Here is a 26,346-nt window from a genome sequence, read left to right as displayed (position 1 = left end):
TGTACTGCATGGCCTGATACAGGGCGAAGAACTCTGCTGCAAATACTGAGCAGTGCCCTGGAAGCCAATACCAAAAAAATGTTGACGTCAATGAGGAAGGCACACCTGACACCACAGTCAGCCCAAGTGCCACGGGCGTACACATAGGTACCATGCAAAATTCCATGCAAATGTAATGAAATGGAAATCATAAGAGCGAGGCTGCATTAGTGACCATAGAAAGCGAATGAAGGCCAGGGTGAATACGGGCCGCCGCACGAAGCCATGGTAGTGAAGGGTTCACGCCCACCAGGAAAGTTGCAGGTAGCGTGACGTTAAGCTGCCAGAGCAAGAACCAAAAGCCATACGGAACCAAACCACATACTGGTGATCAAAAAAGTCATCTAAGAAGAAGGCACAGGATGGGTGGCCAGGCATGGCGGACAAATGGCATGCATTGTGTGAGGAGAAAGTCACAGTGGTAGGACAGTGGTAGTTTGGAAGGTTCCATATACAGACTCTCAACTGGGCTAGTGTAAAATGTGCCAGTGACCAAAAGGATGCCACGATAGTGAGATGGCATAAAAGGACATGCACATGCATAAACAAAACACCTGTAGTCTAGTTTTTAATGAAAAGGGACTGGTCAAAATTGAGGAGGGAGGTTCGATATGCACCCCAGGAAGTGTCATTAAAAACACACAGGAATTGAAGGACCGCATGCAGTGGGCTGCCATGTAAGACATGTGGGAGGGCCAAGAGTGTTTTCTATAGAGCTTGAGCCCCAGGAATTTTGTAGTTTCAACTAACAGAAGAGCAACATGCCCAAATGTAAAGACGGTGGAAGAAACCAATTGTACCACAAGAAATCTATACACACAGTTTTGTCAGTGGAAACACAAAAGCCACTGTCAATGCTCCATGAATAAAGATGATCAAGACATCGCTGAAGGTGGTGTTCAATGAGGCAAGTCCTTTAAGAACTGTAATAGATGGCAAAATCGTCAATGAAAAGGGAGCCAGAGCCAGAGATGCCCAGTGGGAGGCAGGCCATTATAGAGTTAATGGCAACAGCAAAGAGGACAAAACTTAGGACGGAACCCTGAGACACACCATTTTCCCGGATAAAGGTGTTCGACAAGGGAAAACCCACGCGTATCTAGAAAACTCTGTCTTTTAAAAATTGCTAATGGAAATGGGGTAGGGGGCCACGGAAGCCCCATGTGTACAGATTACAGAGGATACCAGTTCTCCAACATGTGTCTTAGGCTTTCTCCAATTCGAAAAATTTGGCCACAGTCTGGGATTTCCACAGAAAACCATTTATGACATGGGTGGACAAAGTGACAAAATGGTCAACTGCAGCACGCCACACTCAAAATCCACACCGTATAAGACTTGAGCCACCATACCAGCCTGGCATGAATCATATGGTCCTCCACATTGAAAACACAGCTGGTGAGAGACAGAATGGTAGCTAGATTGAAGTTGTTTGTTCTTAAAGGATTAACTATATAACAGTGGCTTCATGCCAGCATCTGGAAAACGTGATCTCTGCCCAGATTGGGTTGTATGTATTAAGCAGAAAGCGATTGCCCGCAAGAGGAAAGTGCCAACATCTGAATGTGAACGGCATCTGGCCATGGCGCGGAGGATCGGGATGAAGTGAGAGCATATCTAGCTCCACAATGACTTCATCTGCTACTGTCTGGCCAGAAAGTGTGGAACGGATCTTGGTCCCAGTGACCCATTGGAGGTCGGCCACACAGGAGGAGAGGGAGTGGAACTGTTAAAAGAACTAGCAGATGAAACCCAGTGACCTTTTTTGCTATCCTGAAGAACACAACACACTGTGTACACATCTGTTTATAATGAATGCACTTTGCCGTCATTAGACAACAGCTAAAAAAGTGGAGAGCACATCTCTGTGCCTTAATTGTGTAATGGCACATCTCAGTCCCCCAAGGGACCGGGACACGGCGCAGTAAAGAGGAAGGGTGAGGAATGGAGCGTTCTGCAGTGGTAAGGATAATGTTTGTAAGATATTTCCCTGAAATTATTGTTAGTTGAAGGTTGCTAGGAAGGAATAAAGCCTCCAGTCGGCCTTGGTAAGCTGCCACTTGGTTGTGCACAGAGGTGGGGTAGAAGTCAACAAATGGATAGCACATAGGGGATTAGTGTGCATGGAGTCTGAAAGGAACATGGGTGCTCCTGTGTTAAGGCAGAAGAGATTAAGTTGATTAAGACGGTCAGAGGAGAGGGTGCCTCTCAGACAAGTTGTGGCAGAACCCCAATGGGGATGGTGCACATGAAAGTCTCCGAGCAGCAGAAAGGGATGAGTCAACTGCCCAATAAGCTGGGAGAAGTCTGCCCTGGTGACATAGTATGAGACAGGGATGCAAACAGTACAAAGGGAAAAGGCCAAGTGAGGAAGGAAAAGGAGAACTGCAACAGCTGGAAGGCATGTAGTCAGGGGTATGGGTTGACTAAGAGCAGCATGACTCCTGCATGAGATGGAATACCGGCCTCAGGAAGGAGGTCAAAATGGACCAGGAAGAAATGCAAGAGCCCAAAGCAGTCATGAGGATGCAATTTTGTTTCCCAAAGGCAGAGAACAAGTGGGCACTGTGATTCTAAGAGCAGCAGTAAATCCTCTTTGTTGGATCGAAAGCCACAAATGATCCATTGGAGGAAAGTCATGACTAAGAAAAAATGCCGAGTGTCAGCTTTGAAAGACTCACTGCTACAGGGCACAGAGGATGGAGGATACTGCTCCATGAGGTCTACAGATGTGTCGGCAATCTTCTGCTGTCAGCCTGTGGAGTCGAGGACAGAAAAATGGTTAGTCCTTTGTACTGGTGATACTGATGTCAGCCAGGCAATGCTATCATGTGGCAACTCCATTGAGGAGGATCTTAGAGTCGGTGATGGAGAAGACCTTCTGCCTTTGTTTGACTTCTTCGAGCCTTTCCAATGAGCAGAGGAAGATTTAGGTGTTGGTTGGCTGGAGGGACATCCGAAGTCTTCACAGGAGTATTCCTTCTGCCCTTTCTGACTTACCAGTTGTGTAGCTGGTGACTTCACCCCATGAGGCATGTTGCACAGCTGGAGCAGGAGACAAGGACACTCCCTTGAGACTGGGTGATTTCACAACCACAGTGCTGTGTGGACTTTCGTGAATTGAGATATAGCACAAACAGTACTGTAGGTGCCAGATAATACAGCGAAGGGTTTACAACTAGCCAACGTGTGAGCGATTGGATAAGGCACTTTTTCCTTCATCTGGATCTCCTTGACAGCCCACTCATCAAGATATTAGGACAATCGTGTGAGGAGGCAGCATGGTCATCACTGCAGCTGATGCAGCAGGGAGAAGGAGGTGGACCATCACCCTCATGACCACCCTTACTACTGGTTACACATTTGGCTGGGTGTTGACAAGATGTTCTAGTATGGTTGAAACGATAGCACTGGTAGCAGTGCATCAAGTTCAGAATGTATGGTTGGACTGTGGTAACTTTATAACCTGCTTTTATCTTTGATGGAAGAACCATTCTATCAAAAGTGAGCAAGAGAGTGCATGTAGTCACTAAGGTGGCATCTACTTTTTTCATCACCCAATTAACAGCCATGATACTTGGATCAGAGAGGTACGTTTGGATTTCTGCCTCGGTCAGACCTTCGAACATCCTAGTGTAAATAACACTATGGGAAGAATTCAGTATTCAATGGGCCCCAGCACAAACAGGATAGCCATAGAGAAGTGAAGCTGCAAGCAGTTGTTGTGCTCGAGAATCAGAAGTAGTCTCCAAAAGCAAAGTGTCATTGCATAAACAAGAGCAGGATTTCACAGTGTCAGCAATTGCATCACCACCTTTATGAAAAATAAACAGATTTACTGACCATCTTCAGTACGTGAAACTGGGGGTACCTTGGTGCAGCTGAGATGCTCTTTGAATCGTTAGCCTCATTCTGTTTACGTTTCGTAGCCACTGACTGTGAAACGATTGGCACATTGTGAGAAAATCCCCCATAGTTGCCAGCATCTCTGATGGCACACTCGTTACAACTGGGGGCTCCCATCAGAGGAGTCTCACCCGCCTTAGGTGATTGTTCGCACCTCAGATCATACCTCCTGAACACCTGACAAGGAACCAATCGGCAATTTGGGATGGTAGCAGCTCAGTTAATCACCCCTCCCTGGGCCTGGCCCGACACCCCCGGCATGACAAGGCCACCCAGCAGTGTTAGTGACGTCACACTAAGCGGCCCATAACCGATGCAGCAGTCCACGGACACCTCCGCACAGACGTGCCTGATGCTAACGATCTTCTGTCTGTCATACAGAAAGGAGCAAACTAATCGATAATTTGAACCAAAGATCAAATTATATATATTCTTGTAAACAGCATAAAGGTTCATAACGAAATACCGATTACATACACGGGCAGGAATAAGTTTAATTGATTGAGCAACTTTGTCACTATTTTATAATTGTCAGAACACTATTTAGCTTTAAAACTTGCATACTGGTGGTGACAAATGCCAAATGACAGCAGGACTCAACATTTTCAAGCTATTACACTGAAAGTAAATTATCATAAACACTGTCATACATAGCAAAACCCTCACAACTTTCATTTACAATAAGGTAGCAAGAGTTCGCTTTATCTCATAAAACACATGACTATTGTGGATTTACTCATATGTACATGGTGACAGCTCTTTTCAAGAATTTTTACAAGTGTATCCCCAGTAATAAAGAATGGAAACAAAAGATAGACATCAAATATTCTCCTTTTAACATAGACATCACTGAACACAAGATTCTGTCTTGTACTGTGATATTAAGGGACTGCTCTTTCCTTGAAGAAAAGCCTGACAATTTGAAGTTCACTCTGCTATTGAAGATACACTTCTTGAAACAATATTAAAAATGTTATGAAAGGTAAGGAAATGAAAAACAACCAAGTGCATTACATGTAAGAATGTGACCAAAAGGCTGAGGCTCTCTTTACTTACCATTTTCAATCTCTCTACAGCTTATTTTCTTTTCCACGTAGAAATCACCAACTGCAAGTCTCATTATTGCTGTCTGTTACTAACATAGTGCTTTTCTATTTAGAAAACCTGACAACTTGATGTTCATTCTGGTACTGAAGATAAACACTTTTCAGAGGAGTTCTAGAAGTAGGCATATATCACATATAGTAAGAAACGTTGAACAACCAAGGCCACCACTATTAAGCCTTTCTGTGCCTGACATAGCAATGTACTGGAGTAGCAAAACATTGGATGTCAGAATATGACATCTGTGCACTCTAAATGGAGTTTTCTTAGCAATCAGTGACAACAGAAACCAGCAATGTATGTTAAAACTGGTACATCTGTTTCAATATTTTTTAAATCACCACTGACACATATCACAAAATGAAGCACCATCAACACACACATTGCTGGAATCTCATCGTCACCATTCATCTGTACAATTTTCAGTTTCCTATGTAAGTACACATTTAGTTCTAAGATACTCATAAGACTTAAATGCTTTTCTGATTCTAACAACTACCTACTTGGTATATGATACTGACATCCACATAATCGTCAGTAAAGTTCAAATCAAGCTACCAGTATCTAGTGAGAGTGTGAAATTTACCTTGCAGGATATATGACATTTAGTTCTCCACAGCAGTAATAATTTATCTTGACTAAGCCATATGTGGTAACCTTAAATCCTGTATATTTCTCTAGGGGCAATTTACCATTCTGCAATTTTAAACTTCTACATTTCTCCAACCACGTAATGAACTTATCCAAGAAATTATACCACACATATCCCTTACTTTCTTAGTCAGAAGTTTCTGAATTTTTTATTATGGGTTCAGATGCAGGCTAATGACAGGTAGCAATCAATTCATGCTAAGCAATAAAATAAGATGTTAAGGCTATGCCAAAAAGACTTTTGTTTCTTACAATTTTCAGGAAACTGTAGGGCACTTACATTTGGTTTAACACTTGACAGAGCATAACATTATTCATTTAAAGGGTAAAAGCAGTTTACTTATCTGGAGTTAGTGACGGGGAGCGAGCAATGTATTTTAAGCAATATTACAAAAATGTTGTGGAATTGTGGCCATTAAGAAGTAGATTTTTGATTCTTAGTACTTTGAAGACACTGTACAGCACTTGCATTTGATTTTACACAAAACACATTTCATCAATGAGTAAAACATTTTGTGTTGGGGACTTCAGGAGTTCAGCAGAAGGTAGCAATAAAACACAGATTGAAGATATTAAATTTAAAAAAAGTTTATTTCAAATTGTGGCATAGTGTTTGAAGTTTCCTCTTCTTAGAACTTTGGAGGGACTGCACAGAAGTTTCATCATTTTTCTTTTTACAAAAATTATTTAGTGCTATATTTACAGTGGTCCATATAATTTTCTTACACATTTCAGATAGTGTGTGCTGAGGACAAGAACTTTCACACAACAGTTCAGCAGCCATAATTATTTTCCAAATTAGTTCAGCTGCTACTGATCTTTGATTCAGCAGCTTCAGGAATGATGATGTTGCCAACAACTTTTGTAGAGTCAAGTAACTGTACATGACTACTGTCACAGGAAATACAAGTGGGAATTTCAAACTTCCTCTGTCCAATTGTCTAATTAAATTAAACTGTTTCTCAGTTGTCATTGACCTAACCAATATCAAAAAATCTGTGCAGTCACTGCACTAAAGTTTCCTAATCAATGAGTGGCAACAGAAACCAGCAATGTAAGTTAAAACTGGGAGTTCAGATTCAACATTTTTTAAATCATCTTCACTGATATTGACATTAAAGGTATATTCACTATCATTCATACTGCTCTCGGTACTTTCATCACAACTATGCATCTCAACAACTCTCAGCTTCTCTTGGGGGTGAACATTGAGTTCTAACTTCTTTTCAGTTTCTAATAACTACCTAATTGAGATATGATACTGACATCCTGATTACTGTCTATATAGACCAAATCTTGCTTCCAGAGAATCAGTCTGGAACTTACCTGGCAGAATATATGACATGTTTAGTTCCTTGTAACAGTATTCAGTTACTTGCATTAAGCCATATGTTGTGATTCGAAGTGCTGTGCGTGTTTCCACAATTTACCATTCCCCGACTCTAAACTTCTCCATTTATCTAACCAAGTGAGAAATTTGTCAAGATAACTTTAAAAAATGTCTCCTGCTTTATTGGTCTGAGGCTTCTGTGTTTCTTCCTTATGGTGAAGTCCCTTCAGAGGTGCTTTAACATTGACAATCCCCCACCAAGTCCTAATAAGATTTATAAATTTAGCAGTTCCTTCCCAGTTTTCTACATTATGAACTGGCCCCAACTCAACCATGCTACTTTCTATGTAATCACTGAATATTTGAGTCACCAGCTTAACATTTTGCCTTTCTAAAGGTGAAGGCCACAAGGCTTTCACAGACAACCCATAACCATATTTTAACAGTTTTTTGCTTTCTAAGTCATGTACTTCTCTAACTGCAGCAAAAGATGCATACCTAACAATATCAGAATTATCAAAATCTGGAAAACAAAATGTTTGCCTGTGGTTCTTCAGATTTATCCAGTTGTTCCTTATGCACTTAAAAATATGGACAGTGTCATACAGCATCTGTAGGAGATGGGTATACAAAACTGGCTTGTGGTGGATTTGCAAAGTATGTAACATTTTTTGTTAATGGCATTATTATCTGTAACAAGTGAAACAACCTGAAAGCCAGCTGCTTCTATACCTACTACTAAATTTCTTACTACATTAAACAAGCTCTCTGCATTCAGTTTTTTCACAGGCAATACATGTACAACAGTTTTGAAAAGAGAAAGAATACTCTGAATCATGAATACATGTGCACTGGTTGCTATTTTAGTAGTATCCAAAGTCATTCCTTTATAATCTACATATGGTTATATGTGGATCTCATCTAGCATAAAGGTAACAAACAGTTCATGTGGTTCCAAACATGAAATTTCATCTTTCAAATGACTTAAAAAAATTGGGTTACTTGGGCTCACGTTTATATTACTACTAAGCCTCCTTAATGTGTTTGGATGTGGTAGAATGACAAAACCAGATGATCGCAGAAACTTGTAAGCATGTGGAGAAATTGTAAACAACACTGAACAAAGAATCAAAACCTCTGGATCAAATTTATGGTGTGCCTTGGATTGAAGATATAATGCATGTTGTGACCTCAAGAATGAAACAACCTTCCTCTTACCTTCTTTCACTGGTAATGCTTCAAGAAGGGCATGAATAACTGACATGTGTAAATCACTTTCCCTGCCACTAATAAAGTCTGTACACAGCTTAGTCACATTTTTTACTTCAGTTACACTGCAAACTTTCTGTGGAAGTGTGCTGGCAACAATCTCAATACTATTTACATACAATTTAACACTGAGGTTTCTACAAACTGTTATAACTTTTCTCAAAGTTAAGGTAGAGGAACAATATACAGTCTTCTTTCACAACTTTACTTCACTGTTGATTTAATGTAACATTCTCACTTTTTTTCAAAAATTCACTATAATCTTGAAAACTGTCATTTTCCCTTTGCGCAGAAGCTGTTTCTATTCTTTCAGATATAGCTTTACTTAAGGTATCTGCTTCTAGCCATTGTCTTCTTTGACTTGGGGGCTCTCGTTGAACACCTTGTCTTGAGCTTAAATAACGGACAGTTTGGCAGGAAACTGGCACTTCATTTTATTTCAGTCTTGTTTTTTCTAGAGGCGATGTCAAAGTTCGCCCTGTTCTCCAGTCAACTGCTGTGCTTTGAAGAATCAGGTCACTCTGACTGAAGTGTTCTTGACAAACCTGGAAAGGAAATGAAAAGAAAATTGTTCCATAATAATTTCAAAATTAATTAATTGTACTTAAGATATAAACATTTCACATTAGTAAAAGTATGCTACATCTTTGACACAATGTAAGATAAGTACTTAACACTACCTTAAAATGTTTTGTTAGTAATGCAAAAATGCTACTCATCAAACGAAAAAACTTTAGGGCCAGGGCATTTGGTAGCCTGACTTGCATTTGTAACTGCTAGCCTAAATCAAATATACTGCTTACATTGTTATCTATAGTTTTACGTTAACTTACACACTTTATAGTTAATATATACTGAAACATTCTAAATCGGAACAATAAAAATCGTTTAAACAATACTTTCAATGAAAGTAAACAGTAGAGTCTTTGTAGTTATAATTTATTCTTACGAAATTAGCTTCAGTTTGTTGTTAATAATGTAACTTGTTACTACTTACCACTGAACGTTCAGAGGGAGTAAAGTTCTGCCGTCGAACAGCATGTGTCCACTTCTTCCTCAGTTCAGTATCCTTTGGAAATCTGAACACACATCTTTTTCCCAGTCCAGTCATTGCCAGTACAACCCGGTACACAGCACTTATTCACCATAGTGTAACAAACAAGTACTTTGCAGTGGTAAAAGATGTATCAAAATAACAACAGTTTCAGCAACTCACAGCTCGACACTCGTAAGCAATCCACTCACAGCAATATACTATCGCCATATTGGGCTACTTGTCATGACGGTGAAGTAGGAACCCCTGTTGGTTGGCCTTGTTTTCTCGGAGGTGTCACCTGGCCTCTAGCAGAGGTTACATGTGAACCCTACCTGTCAATGTGGAGCTGGGAATTATGTGTTACCCAATCACCTGTTACTTCTCAGAGGCATGAGCCGGCATTCAGGAGCACACAGGAAGGAAGAAGAATAAGAGAAAGCTGAAACACCAAAGCAAAGGAAGAGTAGGAGAAGGTGAATGATGAACAAAAAAAAGCATTGAAAAACAGTGGAGAGTATTCTGATATTGACTACCAAAAATGTAGAAATCGTTTCCAAAAAGGATTCAGACATGTTCCCCAAAGGAGGGGAAAAGGAACAACCAGAGGATAGGCATGCAGCATGAAAGGGAAAAGCTGCTGCAAAGGCTGGGGCCCCATGGTAGCCAAACATGAACCTGCCAAAGAGCAGCAAGCTCGCTGGGGGAGGAGGTGATTCTGTGTCAGATACTTTATTGATATCGCACCAGTATACAATCAATATATGGGGAGGGGGGCAGCTGGATAGAAATACACAGCTTCAAAGCCACTTCGACATAATGATGTCATACTGGAGCTACACACATTCACCTATAATTACCAAAAAGTTGACGAAGGACTACTTGATTGAAGTACCAATCAGGAGAGAACTACACAAGATGACACCAAATGTGATGGCACTTTTACGAGAGAGAATATTAATGTTCACTATTAATGCAGTTCAGCAAGCACTGCTCAACCACGAATTCAACACAATGTAGCAGCAGCACCGTTTAGGATAGGGAAAGTTAGTTTTGTGTGATATTCTGAGCACAAGTTACATCCAGTTGTGGGCCAGATTGCAGTGAGTTATGCATACCAATTGTTGTGCAGAGAATGGAGGCCACAGGGCCGTTTAACCAGTGAAAAGTGTAAATGCAGCGGTTCACATGGCGCAAGCTACAGGCAGAAGGGGCCCACTGACACAACCGGGGTGTGGTGAGTATGTGGCTCAGAGTGGCGCGTTAGCAAAACAGAGGCGCACAGCCAAGTACAAATAGGTGCTATTTTCTAACGAGGTTCATTCAAATGTGGCAGCTCTCCTCGATGGCTACACACAACAGCAGATCGGGCGCCAGCTTTCCAAACCATGGCGAGTTGTTGGTTCGACCCACTGAGGCCGACGTGGAGTCCATAGGCAGCCAGCCAGTGGCAGGCCACTCCACAGCTCATACTGCAGGCAGTCGTCTCGGCTCCTGACACACGCTGGAGACATCCCAACACAAGGGCCGCAGATTTGGACCCCAGATCATGGGCACTTGTTCGTTGCCGTGATCTCAGCCACGCTGGCGAGAAGGACACAGCTTGCCGCCTGCGGCTCACACCAAGCAGTGCAGCAGGGACGCAGACTGCTGAGCCAGCTCCTGGCATCGTGACGATGACGCACTCCGCTGATGTACAAGGCCTACGCACACCACATTGCACTGGGTCGTTGGGGCGGTGGCCTCAACATTGCGGAACCCTGTGATGTGGACCGACAGGAATGGGGCGCTGTAGTGGAAACACTACATTTGGTCATCCTGATACATTTGGTGGCACCAGCCACGACATTTGGTGTCAGAATAGCAGACGTCGTTTGTCCAGTACAACGTTTGAGCCCACTGCCTACATTACGGTCACAAGATGTTGTGAGGTTTGACCAGTTTTCTTTTGAGTCTTAGAAGTTTTCTTGCTTTTTTTTTTGTTTCTTTTTAGTATGGCTCCAGGTAAGCCACATTGTAGATGTTTTGCGTGGGTATAGTATTTTTTTGTTGTCAGAGTAAGTGTTAGTATGTTTAGGGAGTAACATTGTTTTCATGGCATTTAATTACTTTTGTATTTGTTTATGATGATACTGAGTGTGATGATATGGAGCTGTAGGAAGTCAGGTTGTTCTTGTACTTAAATGTTTTGTTTCGTGACTAACTGGGAATGAAAGCAAAATAATGGCTGAGTCAGACGTGAGGTGTGTCGGAACCAGAAGCGGTGCGGATTTTGATGGAAAAAGTAGCACAACTGATAGCAGACAATATGCAGTTGAGGAGTGATTTGGCATCTAGAAGTGAGCAGGAAAGTGCATCAGATTAGTCGTCGTTGCCTAGGGTGCAGGAGATTGACCCAGCTGCCGCAAGTTTAATTATTCTGTTTTCTGGCACGGCATCTGGGCATGTGTGTTCGTTTGTGGAAGACTTGGAAATTTCAGCTCTGATGAATGGTTGGTCTGACGAACAGTTGTTACATGTAGCCAAGATTAGATTGATGGGTGAAGTGAAGACATATGTAAAATGTTCTGAGGCCTTAAGGAAGGCAGGGCAAAGCAGTTAAAGGAAGGGCTTTTACAATGGTACCAAAAAAACAGAATAGCACTCGGTACTTTGCAGAGGGGTTAAGTACAATGACAAAGAGACAAGGGGAGACGATGGAGAAATTTGCAGACATAATAATGGAAATTAATGAGTATACTTATGAGTTGTGTCAGAGTAATGAAGCGAATTGTGTTCTGTTGCAGGAGGCTGAGAAAAGGGCACTTGATGTGTTTTTGAGAGAGTTACTGGCACACATGTCACGGAAAGTACGTGAAGGGACTCCAAAAGATTTGTATTCAGCTGTGAATTCGATGTGAGGAAATAGACATGGCAACAGGGGTATGCGAGAGGCGAACAGTGTTTACAGCAGGTGCAAAATGTTTTAAGTGTGGTTGTATGGGACACGTGCAGAGGCAATGTACCCAGTCACTATGGAATAAAAGAAGGGGTGGAAATCAGCAGCGTGGAGGATGGAGAAGTGGAGATAGGGGAGGTGAACAATAGTTAAACGGCAGACGGGGCAGAAGACCCACCTAAGGGAGCTCCTGTTTAATTTCAATGCTACGAATACATATGAAGAGGTAGAATGTTCAGTGGTAGGATCCACAGGAATTAAAAAGTTTAAGATTTTGTTGGACACAGGGGGCGGAAGTGTCAGTGGCTACTAAGAATATAATGGGACAAAGGAAGTTAGGCCCGCCATGTTATAGGTTGCATGGAGTGGGGGATAAGGAGGTCACACCTTTCGGGTCGATGACAGTTTACCTTCGCATAGGGAAAGTTCGATTTGATGCATATGGAGGTAGTACCATGGGTAAACGAGGGCTATGACATGATCCTAGGAGTAGATTTCTTGCATCAACATCATGCCAAAATTGTCCTTGGGCAATGAACTGTGGAACTTGGTGGAATGTTATTTCAGCTAGGGAAAACTTGTCAATGCAGAGCTGTCATGAGGGGGCACTCAATGTAATGGATAAACCAACTAAACCGTGTTCATTGGCATTAAGGCTTAATTCACACGAGTGTGTGTCTAGTGGCACCAGGAAGTCATTTGGGTAAGGGTGGATTCAAATCTACCTGTGGGTACAGTATGCTTTATTGAACCATGGAGGATAATGAAGTTTTGGGTTCACTGGGTTGTTTTGTGAAATGTAGTGTTGTACACGTACACGATGGGAACGATGGCCAAGTAGTTCCCCTGAATGTGGATAACTTTAGCACTGTAGACGTGAATTTGAGAAAAGGAGTTTTAGTAGCAAACTTGGATTTGCCAGATGAGGAAGACTGGTGTTCGAGAGGTAGGCGAAGCGATCAACCACTAACTGCTGATAGAACTGCATTGCATGACAAAATTAAGCATTTGAAAAGAGGAGAAAGAGAGCATATGGAAGTATTATTGTGGGAATTTAAGGATTTGTTTTTTCCACAAGGGCCGTTACCAGCAACTCTATTATTTCAACATAGGATACCAACAGGGAATGAAGCACCTGTTTACCATAAACCATACAAAATACCGAGGCATTTGCAACTGACAGTAACAGTTGCTGGGTAGTGGACATTGTCATTGTACCTAAAAAATCTACAGACGGAACTAAGAAATACAGGTTCTGTTGTGACTCTCAATACCTCAATAATAAGACAGTAATGGACACATACCCCATTCCAAACATATTGGAGACTTTGGATCACTTAGGGCAGTGCCAGTACTTTTCTACGATGGACAAGTGGTTATCATGAGTTGGAGGTGGCTCCAGAGGATCGTCCAAAAACTGCTTCCTCTACTCCTGGAGGTCATTACCAGTACGTTAGACTGCCATTCTGTTTTTATAGGTTGCTAGACAGTGTCTTGAGGGGTTTGAAACCACGGTAGTGTCTGGTCAGTTTGGATAACATTAGTGTTTTCAAGTAGTATGGAGCAAAATAGACAGCAGTTAAGGGAAGTCTTTGTGAGGTTAAGAGCAGTTCATTTGACGTTGAGCCTGGAGACGTGTCATTTTGCATTAGAAGAAGTAAAATATTTGGGTCATATTATCAATAAGGACAGTGTGTAAACAGATCTGAGGTTGGTGCAGGATGTAAGGGATTTTCGGGAACCGAAAATAGTTAAGGAAGTGCAGTCATTCATCGGAAGCTGCAATTTCTATCAAAAGTTCATTAAGGATTTTGCAGATTTAGCACAGCCATTGGCGCAATTGTTGTGGAAGGGTGTGAAATCTGAGTGGACAGAAGATTGTCAGAAAGTGTTTGACAAACTGAAGTGTTAACATCAAGTCCGGTACTTGAGTTTCCAGATATTGAAAAGGAGTTTATTCTAGCATGCAATGCATCAAATCACACATTGGGGTATGTTCTTAGTCAGGAAAGTGATGGAAAGAACATCCTGTAGTCTATGCATCTAGGCAGTTGAATGCAGCAGAGAGGAATTACTCAACAACTGAGAGGGAGACGCTTAGCATAATCTTTGGAATCACATATTTTAAATGTTATTTATATAGGAAAAGATTTCAGGTAGTGATGGATCATGCTCCATTGAAGTGGTGGTTGGGGTTGAAGGATCCGTCAACTAGACTCACTAGATGGGCTGTGAGGCTAGTGAATTCAACTACAAGGTGGTCCACAAGCCTGGGAAGAAACACGGTAATGTAGATGCATTAAGTAAGAAGATGGTAAAAGTAGAAGTCATAGGTTATGTATGACCCAATGGTATGGCAAGAATCACAGGATGCAGACAACAATTGTACATTGAATCGTACACAGCCACAATTTAATATGTATGATGGTCTTCTATGCAGGGAAACGAAGTTAGGATCAAGGGTAGTAGTGCCAGCAAAGCTGAGGGATGAGGTTTTAAAGGAAGCACATGATCACGTGTCATCCAGTCATGGAGGGTGGCAGAGAGGCAGAGGCAGAGAGGTATTGGTGGAGAGGTAGGAAAGTAGATGTGGAACAGTACAACAAGAATTGTATACCATGTGCGCACAGAGAAGATTTGAGTCGGGAACAGATACAGGTACAACGATTACTGGAAGCAACATGTCCATTTTCTTTGCTGGGGATTGATGTCTTAGGACCTTTTAGGTGATCACCATGGGGGAACAGATTCGTTCTCACAATAACAGATCATTTTTCCAGGTACATGGAGGTGGTGGCTATGCCAAATCAACAGGCAGCAGAGGTCGCACAAGCGTTAATAAACAACTGGATTTTGAAGTTTGGTGTACTGGAGTCAATAATTACTGACCAAGGGACCAACTTCATGTCAGATGTAATGAAGGAACTGTGTAAATTGTTGAACATAAAGAAGTTGAGGACGTGTGTGTTGCATCCTCAGGCCAACAGGAGGAAAGAACAGGTACACAGAACAATCGGGAAGATGCCGAGTTTTTATGTGGATTCTCATCACCATCAGTGGGACGAGTATTTGAAGCACACTGTATGTGCATACAAAGCAAAAGTCCATACAAATAGGCGTTTGTCTCCATATGAGGTAGTGTACGGGTGAAAAATGCAGTCACCATTTGATTTAGTGAAGCTACAGAAAGGAAAGACCGGTGAATCTGTATGTCAATTTGCAAGGACAATTTGGAACATTTGGAAACAGATATAAAAGGCGAATACAAATGCTTTGGAAAGAGAGGAAGATGCAGTAAAGTGGAAAGGATTTTACCACAATATATAGTGGGGCAATGGGCAATGCTGTCCAGCCCCTACACGCAAAAAGGGAAAACGAAGAAATTCCTCATGAGGTATCAAGGGGCATACCCTTTAATGTTAATCTTCAGCTGCCACCTAGAATGACGATAGTACACATTGGGCAGTTACGGCCATTTAAGGGTTGCCCAGATGTGATTCCAGGCATGTCACAGGAAGGAAAGAGGAAGAAAGAGAGAGTGAAGAGAGGTGTTAAGCACAGAGAAAACCAGGAAGATAGAGTACAGCATGAAATACCATATCCTTTGCGATACAGAAAGTAGTAGAGTATTTGTAGGTTTTTTTTTTTCCCCCCCCCGTGTCATGTATCATTGCGTTTGTATAGGGTAACTAGGCATTGTATTTTATACATGTTTTCGAGTATTGTGAGCCTGCTAGGGACAGCAGTCTTTTTGAAGAGGGAGGAAGGGTGATGGTGATCCCTGTCCTCAGGTCACTGAAAAGGGAAGTGTGGCGTCTGACGTAAGTGGAGTGTTGTTGGAGGAGAAATCCAATGCAGTTCTGGAGAAATAAATTCATCAGAGTGAATTTTGCAGCAAAGCCCTAATAAATATGAGTTGAATGATGTCAGAGTTGTACAATTTTCTGGTTAAATTTTTGGTTATCGATAGTGTTGGGTCAGGAAAGTCGGGCTTATTGCACCAGTTCATATAATGTAAATCTAAGGATGAAAGTAGTCACACAACCAGTGTTGAGTTTGAATAAAAAATAGTGAGGAAAATCTGTGAAGTTACAAATATGGGACACATGCAACGTGAAGTTATTTTTTAGCTAGAGGGAAAGAAATCTACTGTCCAAGGGACATCATGGAGCCAAACTTGAGCTTGCCACATGTCGGGACGCATTGGATCTTCTCCACCTACAAGAATTTGGTAGTAGAAGCAAGTTGTTTTGAGCGAGGAATATTTGCAGAAGAAAAATGAGCAGAGCTCGAAGGAAGCGGAATTTTAACCAATGGAACTAAGTACCATAATAGGACCAATCTTCCACCTGCCAGGGTCAATTTCAGGAGTCACACAGTTGAATGCTAAGCAGCCACAGCTGTACTGGCCAGAAGCCACTTTAGAGTTTTTGCCAATGCAGAATCTGACCTTATTAAGTCAAACTCTGGAGCCTACTGAGATTCCTAAACCAATTCATTTCGGAGCAAAAGGGGCGCATACCAGCCGAACAGCTTGTACAACATGTCGATCAGTATAGGGAAAGGCAACGGCAAATAACTATCATTTTGAGCACCTCTGTGTCAAGTGTCATCACAGCCTTAACTTTGTTATGTGTTGTTTTCTTTCTGATCAGGCGGAGAGCTAATTCCAAGAGGGAAGCAAGGGTGGTCCAAGTCCCAGTGGATTTGATACCGAGGGCATGAGACGAGTAGTAAAGGGTTGATCGGGCAGTAGTCGTCCAGTAGGGAATTTTTACATTTTGTTTCAAGTCATGGTTTTAAGAGGGCACTAGACTACATTTAAGTTTTCTACTAGTAAGGAAATATGCCATAGTTGCCAACCAAAACAAGTTAAGAGATAGTTAAAGGTCAACCCGGGGACCAGATCTTTCTGAAGAGAGGAATAATGTAGCGGCACCACAGTTTAGGATAGGGAAAGTTAGTTTTGGACGATATTCTGAGCACAAGTTACAGCCAGGTGCAGGCCGAATTGCAGTGAGTTACACATACCAATGGTTGCAAAGTAGAATGGAAGCCACAGAGGCCGCTGAATCACTGAAAAGTGTAAACGCAACAGTTCGCATGTGCGCAAGCTACAGGCAGAAGGGGCCCACTGGCGCAACCGGGGCGTGGTGAGTACGTGATCCGAGAGGCGTGTTAGCAAAACAGAGGTGCACAGTTGAGTATAAGTAGGTGCCATTTTCTAATGACATTTATTCAAGTGTGGCAGCTCTCCTGGACGGCAGTGTGTGTCACACCACCGGCTACACACATCAGCAGATGGGGCATCAGCATTCCATCCCCGGTGGGTCGTGGGTTTGATGCCCCTGAGGCCAATGCGGGGTCCGTAGCCAGCCACACCATGGCTTGCAACCGAAGGCAGTCGACTCAGCTCCCGACACACGCTGGAGACATCCCAAGGCAAGGACCGCACATTCGGACCCCAAATCACGGGCGCTTGTTCGTCACCATGATTTCAGCCACGCCTGTGAGAAGAAGGACACAGCTGGCTGCCTGCAGCTCACATCGAGCAGCACTGAGCTGGCAGGGACACAGACCACTGAGCCAGCTCCTGCCATCCTGACGACGACACACTCAACTGGCGTACAAGGCTGCCACACAGCGCATTACACTGGGTCGCTGGGGCTGTGGACTCAGCATTGCGGGACCCTTTGATGCGCACCGAGGGGAATGGGGCGCTGTATTGGAAACAAATAAATCATGGGGAAAGTTCTCACCGAGTTTTAATATGGCAACTCCTGGCAACCACCCACTGCAATGGTGTCTTCCCGCTACATTTGGTCATCCTAATACATTTCGTGGCACCAGCCACAACAACAAGTTCCAAAATTGATCTAACAAGAAGAGACCTTCATTGTTTGTCCTGAAAGTAGGTACTTCAGATGAAAATGGAAAGTTCATGGATTCAGAGTATATTACCAAAAAAATCTTAATGCTGGATAGTGTAGTAGGCTTTTACATTAAGATGGAACCTCTCCCAGCAGGATTCAACATGAAATCACAGTGCTTTAAGTGTCAACAAGAAGGACAGTGGCAAAAATACTGCTACCATCAGACAACATGTGTGAAATGAGCTGAGAATCATGACATCCACAAATGTAAGCACAAAAATGTAGAGCTATCCATGTCATAACATGGCATGGCTGCAAGGCCTTCTCAGGTCAGAACAATGTTAGAAATAAGATGCAAGAGAAGGTAAAACATCAAGCAGACTCAAAATAAATCACCAGAAACAAAAGACAGAGGAGGTAACACTAGGAATGTGTGGCACCCCCTTGAGTGCAGACTAGCAATGAGCTGGCAGAGGCCTCCCCTCACTGTGGCCAGCCAGAACTCCCAAACACAGAGTGGAGAGAAGGTCAATTCCACAGCTAGGAAGGAAGCCAATCAGCACTGAAATGAAGACAGGCCAAAGTCTTTGAAGAGGCAGTAGGCAGTGTGAGAACAGAAGAAGAGTATGAAGTTCAGATCAAAGCCCTTGTCAAAATGTTAGTGAGGAAACTCATGATCAGACAGAACAGAGCTCCTAGTTAGGATAAACATGGTAGTTTATGCTGTAATTGAGAAGGCAAAAATGCGCTAAAGCACAAAATCCAAAATCAATCCCAGCCACGCATTAAGTGGGATTTAGACTGGCTGTAAGGCAAATGCTGGAACTTCCTTCCCCCCCCCCCCCCCTCCCTCTAACACACACACACAAAAATATAAGTATCTGCCCCTTCAGATCTATTACTATTAATGAGTACCCAAATCAATAAAAATACAGAATGCCAAAACAGTGTTAAAAATTAACTCACAATTTAAAAACACAAAAGTAAAATTCATAAAATATAACACTAGAAGCATAAATGACTTACACTACCCACCATTCAGCCTAAGCATGGCACAGAAAGGACTGACAGTGGAGTAAAGAGTGTAATAGATTTAACTTCAAACTCAAAACCAACTCATTACACACCCCATCACATTACACATCACATTTCTGATACACTGAACTATTATCTGGAGATACTATGCAATTAGTTAAAAGCTCATATTTTACTCACACTAAAATATACTTAACTGCAAAAAAAAAAAGAAAAAAAAAGAAAAAAAAAGAAGAAGAGATTATTGGCATAATCCTGACCTACCTACCACACTCGCTAACCCAGGAAAATGTTGTAAACAAATTACTCTTATGTGATTGCCATCCTATCCTAAGTGTACCACTCTAAATCTGTCTTTCCGGCCCTCTATCAATGCTCGCTAGAAATATGGGGTTTCCTCAGTGTATCTTTACACATGTTCATTTTATATTTTTTACTGCCTTATTTTCTGTTATTTGGTTAGTTCATAACACATTCTCCTCATCTCCCTTCCATCTACTACTTCCTTTTTTTCCTTGTATCCTGTTATTTTAATTTTTACATTGTTTGTTCATCAAGTTTGAGACCTGATCTAACAACTGGTGTTTGCTATTACTAAAATTAATTTCATTTACAATGTATTACTGTGCAATAAGGGCTCAGAATTGTTTATGGGCCATTAATCATTATCTGTCCTTCTGTTTCTGTTCCCAAATCATTAAAGGCAAATGCCTGGATGTTGCCTAATAATACGTCACAACCACCACCTTCCACAATCATGGCCAGATACAAGTAATTTTAATTTAATGTCTCCGTCTCCTGCAGCACTGTCCCTGTCATGATTACTCACTGCACTAAATCATATTCCATGATACTGTTAAAACACTATAATAGTTTTATGAAATAAATAAATAAAATCCAAAATTTGTATGTTTCCAGTCCACATTCTCAGCTGCAATTGATCTCTTTTCAATTCCTCTGTTTGGTGTGACTTTTCTACCCTTAACTACTAGTAAGTGTTATCTTTGTTAAGATGTATATTCATATCTGTTGAGTTTCTAATCTTTTATAATCATATATTTTATACCAATTTTGATATCAACAGACAAAAGGCTACTACTGCCACAAATGTATTTATTGATTAGTGATAAGAACATGAGCACAGGATACAGGTGATAAGTGATTTGCTGGGAATCTGAGTCACAAAGATAAAGTACAATTTATGGTTCTTACCCTAAAAGACAGGCACAATAATATCAGTATTGAGGATCAAATGCGTGCATTTTTTGTGTCTTTTGTGTCTGTCATGTCGTGTATGCTTGTTTCAAAAAAATAAGACACCACCTACTGCCAGCATCTTTCCACATTAGTTCTTACTAATATTGCCTTCTTAACATCTACCTACAACCATTCAAGACTATGCTGTTGTCCTTAGTCTGCATAAGGGTTTGATGCAGCTCACCATGCTTCTCTCTCTCTCTCTCTCTCTCTCTCTCTCTCTCTCTCTCTCTCTCTCTCTCTCTCTCTCTCTCTGTTAAGGGTGTGTAGCTCACTTTCATTCCATTCAACTCTTACAGCTGTGGCCTGGTTTTTCTACAAGCCTTTTTGCTCCCTGTATTTTATCCCTCATAACTATGGAACTGCAAATAATGTACCCCATTCAAAATTTTCAAAAACATAATTTTATTTTTCAAAATGTCTTCTAAGATGTAAGTTGTAGAGGTAATATTGGCTCATGTCTTCCTACATTTCTCTTGAACCCAAAATGATTTCCCAGGTGTCAGCTTCCATGAGTCTCTCCTATCTTCTGTAATTTATTTGTACTAGTATTTTTGAAACTATGAATTATTAAACTGACGGCATGCTAATATTTATTGTGACAGCACCTCCCTTTTTTGGGAATAGGCTTATACATTTCTCAAAACCTCAGGGCATTTTTCCTTTGTCATATATCCCACATATCTGAGGAACAGTTTGGTCATGCCTATTTCTCCCAAAGATCTGAATAATTCCGAGACAATTTCATCCATACCAGATACCTCGTGTATGGTATACTTTCAGTAAAAAAACATGTAGCTCTGCGATCATACCCTAAGAATCCCATGAAACTGACTTACTGCTGCGTCATCTTCTGCCATGTGGCATCATTAAGCCACAGTATGAACGGATATGGGGCAGTACACCACTCTCCCACTGTTAACTTTCCACACCTGTGAGCTGCTGCTACTGATCCAAGCAGCTCTTACAATGGCCTCAACAAAGCTGATTGCACCAGGTTTCACTCCCTTGACCAAGGAAAAAGTTTCTGGCAGTACTGTAATTCAACACACATCTTGAGCACTGCATCTCTTTTCATTTATTTCCTCTTCCCTTCTTGTACCATTGTCTTCCAGTCCCTCACATTTGTACAGTGTTTTTATACACTCCATCCATCTCTCAGTGATCCACTCTGTTCAGTACTGGCATGCCAACAGCTCCTGATGCCTACACATCAGCTTATCTCTTCTCTCAATGTTTCTTTGGTTGTCTTATACACTGCATTTATCTTTCCCAGTCATGCATGAATCTACAGCTTTCTATTCCTCCTCTAGACATGCATGTTTGTTATCTTGCACATTCTGTCAATTTATTGATATAGGCGCACATATTCCTGTTGGCCTCCTCCTCTGGTTGTTTCTATTTCTTTGCTTTTTTTCTCATTTCATCAGTTAAATTCAATACCTCCCATGGTATCCAAGAATTTCTAATGCACCTTGATAAATTGCCTTGTGTTATATTGAGCTTTCATTATTTCATCCCTCTACGTTACCCATTCAGCTTCTATCATATTTGTTTACAGGAATGAAAAATGAGGGCAAAGTGAAAAGAGGGACAGCTTTGAGTGAACATAGTAAGACAGCAATAAAAAAAATTCTGACAACACATGAATATACTGGTAAACATCTGATAAAAAAAGTCCTGTGAATTTGCCAAATCTAATTTATAACTTTATCTTACTGCTTTATCTTTGGGAATCATCAATAAAAGTGATGTTCCATAATAAGAAAAAAAATCTACAGCCAATGCCATCACTCAGTTTCTGGGAAACATGGAAACACCGTTCGGCAAATTTTCAATTGTGCAATTATTGAACATAGAATATAATCTCTGTCTTAAATGACTGGAATTAACCACATGACTGTTCCACAATAATCGATGTATTGCAAGGTACTATTCTCGTAAATCACAATAGAATTAAAATGGTAGCTAAAAAGGGTTGGTCTACCCATTATGCCAAGCAACAAGTTGCTCTGTCCAAGAAGATTATTACTTGAGGGTAAAATGTATGAATTTACAAACAAAACGCCGTACACTTGACACACTGAAAAAAAAATCCGAATGATGTATGTATGTATGTACAATGTCAATAACCAAGTAATGGAAATAATTATCAAAGCGAGCGATAAGTGAACGGCATCAACTATAAGCTACTCAACAGGTATCACGAGACTTGCTTTGAACTATAAAGTTACCTGCTACACATAAAATTGAAAAAAACGTTAATAGTTTTTTCTTATAATTGGAGCTTTCCGTAAAACGCACGTCTAGTTTCAGTAAGGTGTGCGTATTTATTTGAAAAATTTACGGCTACATAATCAGTTGATTGGAAAAATAGAAAAAAAAAGGCAGAACATGCCAGCTAAAATAACTATAGCTTCCATAGATTTCTTTCGACTAACATTTCTTTACAAACGTTTTAAGAGTTTGTATTATTTTTTTCGTCAAGAACGCAACCATTCGTGCATGCACAAAGCTACACACTAATCTGAAATACTAAGTCTATGATACCTTGGCTGAATTTGCAAATATATCTTCCTCGACCTCATTCGGCATCTTCTTGCTCCTAACTGTCAAGCACACAACCGTTTGTTGTGATGCCGCTGTCACAGCAGACAAGCAAAACTTCTGTTGACGTTTAGCAAAATTCACCAATCAGTTTCACGAGTTGTCTACCGTCATTTGTTTTCCTAGATCATCTTCGGAACTCACCATCTTTAGCAAATATCTGCGCAGACAAATCGTAACCTGTCTAACGAAAATTTGTGCAGATATATTTGCACAAATATACAAATTCGAATCAAGGAAGATAGAGCAAAGGGAGATGCAGTTGTACAGAGTGGTCAGAAACGGTCTCAAGAACTTGTAACGGTGTTGTTGGGTAGGTTATGCAAAGAAATAATTGTTAAGAAAAAATCGATACATTGCACCCTTTCCGAGTTAATTGGCATTGAAGTTAGTCAACCAGACCGCTTTGTGCACAAATTCAAGGGGCCCACCAGATACAGTTAGTGTCAGCTGTTCTCATAGCGTAGCTGATAGCGCACGAGTTTGCTCAGCCTTCGAATTGGCTTTTCTTCTTACTACTGTCCCACGTCCAATTTTTGTATCGGTCTCTTGTTCGGTTGTAGAAAACCAAACGAAGAACACTTTAGGCAACACTGTCTCTGGCGAGCTGTTTAACTTTGACCACGCAAAGGCCTGATTGGCTAACTTCAATGCTAATTAAGTAGAAATGGTGCGACGTATCGAATTTGTTCCTTAACATTTCTTTCATAACATACCTTCTTTGCAATACATTTTCGAGCTTTTCATACTGTCTCTGACCACCCTATACACTTGGAGAACATGAATAGCACAGTCTAAACCCGGGTTCGCAGACGCAAATAATGGGCCGTAGCTTGTGGCTTACTGTAATGGCACTGTGAGCTATCGTTCACACAGGACGCCACAAATTCTGCGTAACTGCACAGCTTTCAGCATTGCGTCAGTTGATATTACAAGGGTGGGTATGAATGTTATGGTAGTGGTTATCGCATTAGAGCTGCGATGAGAGGCAAATACAAGGAAGAAGAAACTCAATTGTCAGATCCGAAAATAGATGTCGCACTGGTAAATTAAGTGCCACAAACACATTTATAAAGGAAATAACACTCAGGGACGAAAATGCTATCTATAATGGCAAACCAATGGAGTTAGAATGTTTATGTTAACCTCTTAGTGCCAAAGTAATCAACAGCTGGCATGTATCATCTGCAAATACGTCACACTTTCAAGATTTTAGAATCTTGTTGTACACGTTGATACATGCATTATGAATAACTTATTTTTACTTTAAAAAGTCCCACATCATATTCACGAGCTATTTCCTGTATACAGGGTGTCTCACTAAATGTGTTTGCCTGTGTAAGCTACGAAGTAATGGGCGACGGAAATATTTATTGTGGTAGGTCACCATACGAAACGTTACACTGTCTGCGGAGCTATGACTATAGTTTATTGTGTTTTTATCCAAATAGTTACAGCAAAAAGATACAATTTTTTAAATGGAACAATAGTTGTTTCTATAGTGCACTGGAATCAGTAACACCAACACTGTATACATCAATTTAAATTACATTCCTGTCACTTTTAGTTTGTAAGCCACAACCCTTCAAAGTTTTATGGGCAGATACCACACGCTGTACTTAATAGATGGCTGTGTGATGGGTGATGGATGTTCTGGCAGAGGGAAGTTGAATGCACAATGCAATGCGCCTTCTAAAGGATCTGCAGACGAGATGCAACGTCGCCAGTGTCACGATGAGCCACTTTAGATCATGTGGGGATGTGGGCCTAGTGACATAAACATGATCCTTTAGATATCTCCACAAAGAGAAATCTAATGGTGTTGAATTGGGCGACCTTGAGGACCATGAATGAGGACCATAGCGCCCCAACCACTTTCCCACAAACCTGTTGTTTAGTTCTTCCACAACAGCACATGCAGAATGGGCTGGGTTACCATCATGCTGCATCCACATATGGACTCTCATGTGTAGACACACATGTTCAAGGAGACCACCCAAACTGTCCACTATAATCGGGTGATATAACTCACCTGTCAGTGTACCTGGGAAGTAGTGTGGACTGATGATTTCATCCCCAAGGATTCCACATCATACATTAATAGACCACCTACGTTCTAGGTCGATAGGCTGTACCCACCGAGGATTGTCTGTGGCCCAGTAGTGCACATTATGGCGATTCACTGCACCATAATTTGTGAACGTGAACTTATCAGAGAACATAACACCTTGTAAAGACTCCAGCGTGAAATTAAGCATGGACCATTCACAGAATGTAGCTCTCGCACGGAAATCGTTCCCATGCAGCTCCTGGGTCAGTGACAGGTGGTACGGGTGAAACCTATGGCCGTGTACTATACACCACACATATGTGAGACTGACACCAGCGACTATAGCAACAGCTCGCGAGCTGACATGAGGATCGTGGTGTACTGCAGCTAAAACAAGCACCTCCGTCTCCTCACTTCTTGTTGTTCATCGTCTGTTACTGTGGCGCATTGCCAAGCTGCCTGTTTCCCAAAGGCATATAAGAACGTAATGGCTGCCGGAGCTCCTCGCCTAGGATATCTCACGGCGTACACCATGGCTGCTTCAGTGGCATCGTGTCGTTAGTCGCCGAGCATCAGCAACGTGTAAACGTACTCGTTGTTTGTATATGTCATCTCCATCCCATGTCAGTAACTGTGGTACATTGAGTCCCGTTTGTTTGTGTGGCTCGAACTGTCGGTTATACGGCCGTGTGCGGCAACAGTCGGCAGTCTAACAGCGCATCCACGAAGCTTCACGCTCCATGACACCGCTGACGTTACAACTCGGCCGCACCACATTTAGAAGGCGCATTGCATTATGAACAATGTGTGTGTGGTATTTGCCCCTGAAACTTTGAAGGGTTGCAGCTTCAAACTTAAAGTGATAGGAATGTAATTTAAATTTATGTAAACACAGGTGGTGTTACTGATTCCAGTGCATGATAGATTCGACTATTGTTCCATTTAAAAATTGTATCTTTTGCTTTAACTCTTCGGATAAAAACACAATAACCTATGGTCATAGCTCCGCAGACAGTGTAACGTTTTGTATGGTGACCTACTTCGTAACTTACAGAGGCAAACACATTTAGCGAAACACCCCGTATATTCCACAATTTATATAATGCTTGGACTAACAAGTCACGAAGTTCAAATGACTAGCTTTTTCGGTTACAAATAACGAGTTTACTTATTTATTCAGCCAAAATTCTTGTAAGATACGTCACTGGTCTGCAAATATTTCCCCTCCCCACGCTACACACACACACACACACA

The 26,346-nt window shown here is 41.5% G+C and overlaps 1 protein-coding gene across 1 annotated transcript in view; it reads right to left on the bottom strand.

Moving 5' to 3' along the window:
* Positions 1-23,304, bottom strand: part of LOC126284027 (gastrula zinc finger protein XlCGF7.1-like) — a 137,889-nt gene extending 114,585 nt beyond the window's left edge. Inside the window, exon 1 of the mRNA XM_049982579.1 lies at positions 22,986-23,304. Coding sequence (XP_049838536.1) covers positions 22,986-23,030 — 45 coding nt within the window. The 5' untranslated portion in view covers positions 23,031-23,304. The remainder of the gene's footprint in view (positions 1-22,985) is intronic.
* Positions 23,305-26,346: the final 3,042 nt, after the last annotated feature.

The sequence above is a fragment of the Schistocerca gregaria genome, chromosome 8 (genome assembly GCF_023897955.1).
Source record: "Schistocerca gregaria isolate iqSchGreg1 chromosome 8, iqSchGreg1.2, whole genome shotgun sequence".
NCBI classification, from domain to species: Eukaryota; Metazoa; Arthropoda; class Insecta; order Orthoptera; family Acrididae; genus Schistocerca; species Schistocerca gregaria.
The sequence above is the reverse complement of the archived record's forward strand: the minus strand, read 5'-3'. Positions and strand labels throughout refer to the sequence as shown.